The 7,441-nt window shown below is 59.0% G+C and overlaps 1 protein-coding gene across 1 annotated transcript in view; it reads left to right on the forward strand.

The window, feature by feature from the left end:
- Positions 1 to 7,247, forward strand: part of LOC103777794 (leucine-rich repeat-containing protein 16C-like) — a gene marked incomplete at both ends in the record, with an annotated part of 14,357 nt that extends 7,110 nt beyond the window's left edge. The window contains 12 exon segments of the mRNA XM_008945359.1: positions 1 to 15; positions 156 to 237; positions 1,794 to 1,890; positions 2,151 to 2,208; positions 2,710 to 2,882; positions 3,533 to 3,601; positions 4,196 to 4,289; positions 4,370 to 4,465; positions 5,168 to 5,290; positions 6,225 to 6,338; positions 6,499 to 6,674; positions 7,160 to 7,247. The exon segment at positions 1 to 15 is cut by the window's left edge and continues 13 nt beyond it. Of these exon segments, the coding sequence (XP_008943607.1) occupies positions 1 to 15; positions 156 to 237; positions 1,794 to 1,890; positions 2,151 to 2,208; positions 2,710 to 2,882; positions 3,533 to 3,601; positions 4,196 to 4,289; positions 4,370 to 4,465; positions 5,168 to 5,290; positions 6,225 to 6,338; positions 6,499 to 6,674; positions 7,160 to 7,247 (1,185 nt within the window).
- Between the last annotated feature and the right edge of the window lie 194 nt (positions 7,248 to 7,441).

Raw genomic sequence — 7,441 nt, forward strand, 5'->3', positions numbered from 1 at the left:
CTTAGCAACTGCGAGGTGAGGGGCCGTCAGTCCAGCCGGGGGGTCCCATGGGGGCGGCTGACAGAAGGTCCGTGGCCCTGTGACCTTCCCTTCAGGATCTCGTTTGCAGGGCTCAGCACCTCCCCTTGTACTGATGTCTTGCTGTTTCTTCCAAGCTGAGATCGGCGGGGGCCCAAGTCATCCAGGATCTCATCCCCGACGCCAGCTCCATCAGTGACCTGGACTTGTCTGACAATGGTAGGTCGCTTCTGTCCCTGCCTGGGAGGTGGTCTCCTCCATCTTCAGGTCCAGCCACCGCAGGTTGTTTGGTCTGTCAAACCTCTGAGCTTGTGGGAGTCCCCTGGGACTCCGGGTAGGGTCTGCTGCACTCGCCTGACTCCTGACTGCCCTTAATGCAACACTGAACCGCATGTGCCACCTGTAGAAGTCCTTCAGCAGCAGCAGAAGCTGCAGCACCACAGGCTGTGCCGTGTGGGGGTGAAGGCACCCAACAGACAGCAGTGGATTCCTGCTTGAGAAATGACCACCTCATCAGGATTCTGTGGCTTTTTACTCCACAAACCAACCTCCCCTCCACCTTCCCCAAGGCAGACAGTCCTTACAGGTGCTCTTCTCCCTCTGCTGATGCCCTTCCCAGCATGCCCAGCCTCTTCCATCACCTTCCAGTGTTGCACCCGGTGGTGGTGGCTCTTGTCTCTCCATTCAGGGACAGCAATTCCAGCACAAGGCGTGGGGTGACTTCTTCATCCTCTCCTGCCTCAGGGCTTGCCAAAAATTATCGTTTCACATCTGTCTTGGTACAAGCCTCTTCAGCTCGCTGAATCCAAGGTGGTCTGGCGTTGCTAACTCAGGCTTTGAAGCATTTGGAAGGTCTCCCTGGGCTGAAACTCTTCCCACCTCTCCACGGGAGTTTGCACCTTCTGCTTCTAACCTTGTCGTACCGTGGCCTCTGAAGCCATGGGTGAGCAACCCAAATTATCACAAACATCACCTCTGCCAGCTCTTAATTTCATCTCGAAGACCCCAAACCTTAAAGCAGCCCTGCTAAGATCTCACAGCAGACCATGCAGCTCCTTGACAGCCAGCTGGCTCTGGGAAAGCTGAAGTGATTCGGAGTCATTCGAAAACCTGTTCAGGCCACAAATGTTCCAAAAGCTTGCTCTCTTACCCAAAATCTCTGGCTAACCTTTGCCAAAGTCTCCTTATAAATCAGCTTTCCCAGTAAAGCAGCTCCATGCAGGAGGGACAGTTCCATAGGTGGGTCCATGGTGCCTCTTGCCCTTGGTTGGCAGAGCGGCTGGGCGAGCAGATCCGTGCCCTGGGGGAAGGATGTCACCTTGGCTGGCTAGATTTCCCTGGGGATGCTTCAGCCATGAGGATGGGAGCACAGGCAGCTGTCCTCAAGCTGTGAGAACTCCTCCCCATTGTCCACAGAGGTGGGTGGGTGATGGAGGGCACGTCCCTGTGGGATGGCAGAAAGCAAGCGCCATCTCTAGCTCCATAAGTGTTCCCCAAAGGTCAGCACAGCCTTGGCACCCCAAAGATCAGGAGGCCCCAGAGCAAGTGCTCTGTCCCTGGGGTCACTCCTCAGGGACCCCAGCTCTGCATAGGTCTTCAGTCTCCTTGAGGGAGCCATGAAGAGGAGGAAGATGCTCAGGAGTTGCCTTGGGCATCTCTCCACCATCCCACAGTGCCTGCTTGGTGGATCTGGAGGTCTCCTATGAGGGACCACCTTGGTGCCACCTCTGTGGACTGCTTGGAGCATCCCGATGAGTGTCTCCCATCTCTCACAGGCTTTGACCCTGACATGGTGACGCTGGTGCTCTCCATTGGCAGAAGCAAGTCCATTAGGCACGTCTCTCTGGGCAAAAACTTCAACATCAAATCCAGGTAAGTGCAAAGCTGCAGCACCCACGCACCCACCTCAACTCCCTCTCCAAAGCCCATGGGCTGGGCAGGGATGGCAGGGATGTCCTGCCTGCTCCAACCCCACAGGAAGCGTGGGGCCGTGGGGGGGACCATCCCTGTGGGGCCTTGGGTGCTGTGGGGACAGATCACAGCCTCAGGCAAGGGTGGGAGGGAGGACAGAGCTCCGCCAGCCACCCCTGTGACCCTGGGGGACTCGTGTAACCCCCCTGCCTCTCCCACAGAGAGGGGCTGCTGGATGTCCTGCACCGCATTGTCCAGCTCACCCAGGAGGACGACTGTGTAAGTCCTCAACCATCTCACCTGTGCTCTTGGTCACCCTCCGCCACCCCCGCCCAGCCTCCAAGCCAAGGTGCCATCCGGATCCCTCCCAGCCCAAGCTGGGAGCAAACCTCCCACTTCCCTCCCCCCTCCCACTGCCGTGCAAATCCTTCTGCTCCTGTTTTCCTCCGGCTGAAGCAGATGCTCAGACAGAAGCGAGAGCGGAAAGCAGGAGCCTGTGCCTGGCTCAAGGCACGGAGGAGAGGCTTGGTGTAACCTGGCGGTGGCCCAGCTTTCAAAAAAAAACCCCTTGTTCCTCCTCGCTGCCTGCCAGGCTTCTGAGCTAAGCCTGGGGTGTTGCCCAAGCATCCGTTTCCCTCCTGTTTCTTGAGGTTCGGCATGACTTGGGCTCTCCAAAACCAGCACCAGGTGCCTGCAGCAGCTCCTGGGCCTGGCTGGAAGCTGTGTCTGCAAGGATGATGTGCATCTTGATAGGTCCTGGCCATCTTCTCCCCCTTCCAGCCTCTCCAGTCCCTGTCAGTGGCTGAATCACGCCTCAAGCTGGGAACCAACGTCCTGCTGAGTGCCCTGGGCAGTAACACCAGCCTCACAGCTCTGGACATCAGTGGCAATGCCATGGGGGACACGGGGGCCAAGATGCTGGCCAAGGCCCTGCAGATCAACACGAAGCTCAGGTAACAGCAAGTCCATGTGGCCATATGAGTGCCATTCCCACCTTGTGCCTACGGTGGTCCTGGTTGTGATGCTGATGCCAGCTGGGGAGGCTTATCACCACTCCTGGTGAATGCAGATGTGGCCCTGGACCATTCCTGATGACTTCAGGCAGTGGTGGCAGGGGACGTGTGAAGGGCAAGTGAGGAGCTCCAGCCTTGCCCTGGCACTTGCCAGGTCTCTGCCAGGCTCCTGCACAGCTCAGGATGCTGTGGCTGGACCCTTGCAGTCACTGCCCTCACCCTGTGCTCTGGCATCAGTTCCCAAAATCCCATTTTTTTGACCTTTTTGTGCCAAAAACAAGGCAGGGGTGTCTGCAAGGGACAGGGAAGAGGTCCCAGCCAGGGCTGTTCCTCCGGGGGACATATGGAATGGTGCCTGACCATGTCCTCCCTGTCCCTCACTCTCCCCAGACACCTGTGCTCTTCAGAGGTCCTTACAAAGTCCAAGCTTAGGTTTTGAATATTGAGATTCAGCTTTTTAACCCCATTTTTAGGCTTTCTGGTGCCTGTGGTCAGAGTTGGGCTCATGCTTCCTGGCACCCAGGGGGTGGGCACCCACTTCAGGGCCGCATGGATGCGGGCAGGGCTCACTGGTGTCCTTCTCTTTGCAGGACTGTGGTTTGGGACAGGAACAACACAACAGCCTATGGGCTCCTGGAGGTGGCTCATGCTTTGGAGAGGTAAGGAAGGAGCTGCTTGGTCCTCCTGGCTTGCCACTGTCATGCATGAGGATGTCACCATCCCTAGGGCCTCTTGTCCCCTTGAAGCAGCAAGTGCATCAGTTGCATACAGGTTACAAAAGGGACCTTGTCCACAGCTCAGGCTTTTCAGCCAACAAAGCAACCTGCCACCCACTCGGCGATGGCCCCTTTGTTACCAGCCTCAGGGTCTCCCCTGGGCTCCACATCCCAACCCAGCACAGCCCCATGTTGCCCGAGGCAGCTCCCAACGGGCTCGGGGATCTGCTGTTGGTAGAAATGTGATGCTCCTCTCTTTCCTGCCCATGAAAGATGGGTAGAAGTCATCCACCTGCTGAGCCCACCATCAGGGCCGCTCTTTGGCCGTGCAGGTCCTCGGGAGGTCTGGAGAAAGAGGGATGGGTGAAGAGCCTGGGCGGGTGCTCGCTGCTGCCCCAGCAGGGTTTGCTGGCAGGCAGAGTTTGGCCATCCCCATCTCCAGGGCTGGACCCTGGGGAATGTCCAAGCTGCCGTCGGGAGGGCTCTGGACAGAAGGTACCTCTGCGGGGCCGAGTCTCACCCCGCGCTGCCCCGCAGGAACTACACCCTCAAGTCGATGCCGTTGCCCATGAGTGACGTGGTGCAGGCGTATCGCAGCCACCCCGACAGAACCCAGGAGGCCGTGCACAAGGTGGAGGGGCCGTGGGCCTGGGGGGCACGGGTGGGGGTGCCAAATGACCCCGGCTGCCAACGGCCTCTCACTCGCTGCAGCTCCAGTCCTGCCTGACGAGAAACCAGCTACGGCGCACGCTGCCCGCCCAGACCTTCCGCCTGCAGCAGGGCATCCTCACCACCTCCTCTGAGCAGGTTTGCCCACCTTCCTGCGTGTGGTTGCTCTCTTCTGCCCCAACTAACCATGGTGAGCTCGTGGGAGCTCTTGCAGGCAGCACAAACCCCTTTTATACCTTTTCCTGAGCTGTGGGTAGAGCAGTTTGGACCTGACAGGAGGTTGGAGGCAGGTGTGGGCTGGACTCTTCTCCCAAGGAACAAGGGACAGGGCAAGAGAAAACAGCCTCAAGTTGTGCCAGGGGGAGGTTTAGGTTGGACGTGAGGAAAAAGGTCTTCTGAGAAAGGATTGTCCAGGGCTGTGCCAGGCTGCCTGGGGCAGTGGTGGAGTCCCAACCCTGGAGGGGTTTCCATGCTGTGGAGATGTGGTGCTGAGGTTAGTGGGGACCTGGCACTGCTGGGGGAACACTTGCACTCAATGATCTGAAAGGTCTCCTCCAACCAAAATGGCTCTACGATGAGAGCGAGGCCAGGCAGCAAGGACACCTCCAAGGAACCCTCCTGGTTGCCTCCGTGCATGGCCTGCCCATGCCGCGCTGGGAGGCCTCCCTGCTGCAGCCCCACGCGGCGTGTTCCCGGCTCCCTGCCGTGTGGCAGCTCCGGGAATTGGGCAGGGGTGCTCTGGGGGCTGCAACCTCCCTCTGCCCCACGGGGCACAACCTTCTCCGGGTACCTCCGGTGAGGAGGGGAGCTGGCATGTGACACGGCCCCTCTGTGCCCCAGGTGGTGAACGAGATCTGCCTGAGCGTGCAGAAGCACCTCGACCTGCTCAGCGCCTGCCCGGGCAGGGAGGTGGACATCCTCCACGCCGAGGAGGCCATCAGGAACGCCAACCTCTCCGTCAGCGTGAGTCTGCCATGCGGGGATGCCCTCCCCCTGCCTCCCCCCCGGGATCGAAGCTGGTTATTGATCAGTTAATGACATAATGAACTGCCAGTCAGGGAGCACCAGAACCGTCAATGCCCCAGACGCTCGCCACCGAGCTGTTGCAGAATGTGAAAGAACAGCTTTAGATTTCTCAAGTCCTCTTCCAGAATGAGGCCAAAAATGTTCTCGATCCTCTGCCCCAGAGGTACACCGTCGTGCACACACAATCCCCAGGATGTGGGGGTCACCAACGCATCCCCTGCTCAGACACCCCTCCTTGGGAGAGGTGGGTCCTCCAGCTTTGGGCACACCCTGCAAGCCATGGATGTAACCAGGGTGTCCCTCCTTGGGGCTCCCTCATCCCACCTCAGCTGGGCAAAGCCCAGGGGTGCTCCATCAGCCCATGACAAAGGCCACCAATGCTGGCTGGCACCTGGCACCACCAGTTTGATCCTCCTGGTCCTGTTCCTCTCCCCATCACACCTTCTCCACCTCCTTCAATAATTCTCTTCAAACAACCTCTTTCTTTTTCCCAAATGTATTGGTACCCTCCACGGTACTTAACCCATCTGAGATAGGATTTAAGAGGATGGTGCTGATGGTGGAGAGGTGGTGAAAGGGATGGAAAAGGATCTCCTCTGATGTAGGCAGCAGCGTGGCTGGTTGCAGGGGAGGAAGGGGGTCAGTGGGAGGTGGGGAGAAGTTGGGGGTCCAGCTGGGGAGACGCAGGGACCACAAGGAGCCAGGATGCCCAAGCGTGGCCCAGCAAAGCCAGAAGGTCACTGGGTGTCCCCAGATGATGCGGGTGATGCTCTTCCATGGGGAAGGAATGGATGCAGGCTGGGTGTGGAAGGGAGGAAAGCCCAGATGAGGTGTCATGGGATGAGCCATGCTGTCTCTCTTCCCCTGGCAGATCCTGCCCCTCCTGTACGAAGCAGGGAACACCCCGTACCAGAACAGCAAGCTGCAGCACAAGCTGGAGTGTCTCACGGAGGAAGCATTGCAGACCTGCAGCCGGGAAATCCAGGTGGGCACCCATGGGAGCTGCTGGGGGGAGCAGGGAGCTGCCAGCAGCATGCAATGCTCATTGGCCTTGGCCTGAAGATAAGGGACATGGTGTCTCCTGGAAGCTACTTGAATCCTGATAGAAAAGACACAGAAACTCCTCTTTCCTCCCCAAACTTCAGGCGATCATGCAGGCAGTGCTGGACACTGCGCACAGCCTCTGCCCGACCATAGTGCAGAAGAGTGGGGTCAGGGACCAGATGGTCAACGCCATGTCAGAGCAGATCCACCTCCATGACCATCTCAACCTCAGCACTGTCCTGGACCAGATGGTCACTGATGTTTTCAGCAAGCTGAAGTGGGTGGCATGTCCTTCTTCCTTCTTGCCTGGTGATAGGTCCTCACCCACAGGGCCAGATCGGGGCGGGGTTTGGGGGTCCCTACCAACTGCCTCCCTCCCCATGTGGCCATGCTGCTGGCATGTTTAGTCCTGCTGCTGTATTTTCCCAATTATGACTTTGTTTCTCACTTGGATCTGGCTTGGATGTATCCTTAGAGAGCCAGGGAGGCCCATGAGGTGATGTTCCTGCAGGCACATCCCCGTGGCTGGCAGAGGGGACCCCCAAGTATTGATGGGTGGGATGCGCTTGGTGTCCTCCATCCCAGCCAGTGCCCGCTTCTGTTCCCACTCTGGCAGGCACCCGGAGAGCTGGAACCCAGGGCACGTCCTGGGTGCCACAGCCGAGCACCGTCCTCCCCAGCAAGGCTCTCTCTGGGGGAGCTGGCCCTGTGGCCTGCTGGGGAGGTGGGTGCTGGCCCCGACACCCCTCTCTCCTCTCCCAGTGAAATCAAGCTGTCTGTCACAGCTGCCGTGGCTGACTGCATCGTGGATGCCGTGCTGGGAGACCTGACCATCGCCCAGTGCAAACTGGTGAGCGCCAGAGGCTGCCAGCAACCCATGGGACAGGGACCTGGGGGGCTGGGTGGGTACCCCGGCGTCACCCAACGCCACGACCGCAGCTTTGCCGGATGGGAAGCGGGGACAATTCCCACCTGGGCTGCTTCTCCTCCCAGGTAATCCTCTCCCGGTGCGGTCATGGCAGAATTAATGTCCTGGGAGCTGAG

This window comes from Merops nubicus, unplaced genomic scaffold (assembly GCF_000691845.1).
Source record: "Merops nubicus isolate BGI_N331 unplaced genomic scaffold, ASM69184v1 scaffold36598, whole genome shotgun sequence".
Classification (NCBI taxonomy): Eukaryota; Metazoa; Chordata; class Aves; order Coraciiformes; family Meropidae; genus Merops; species Merops nubicus.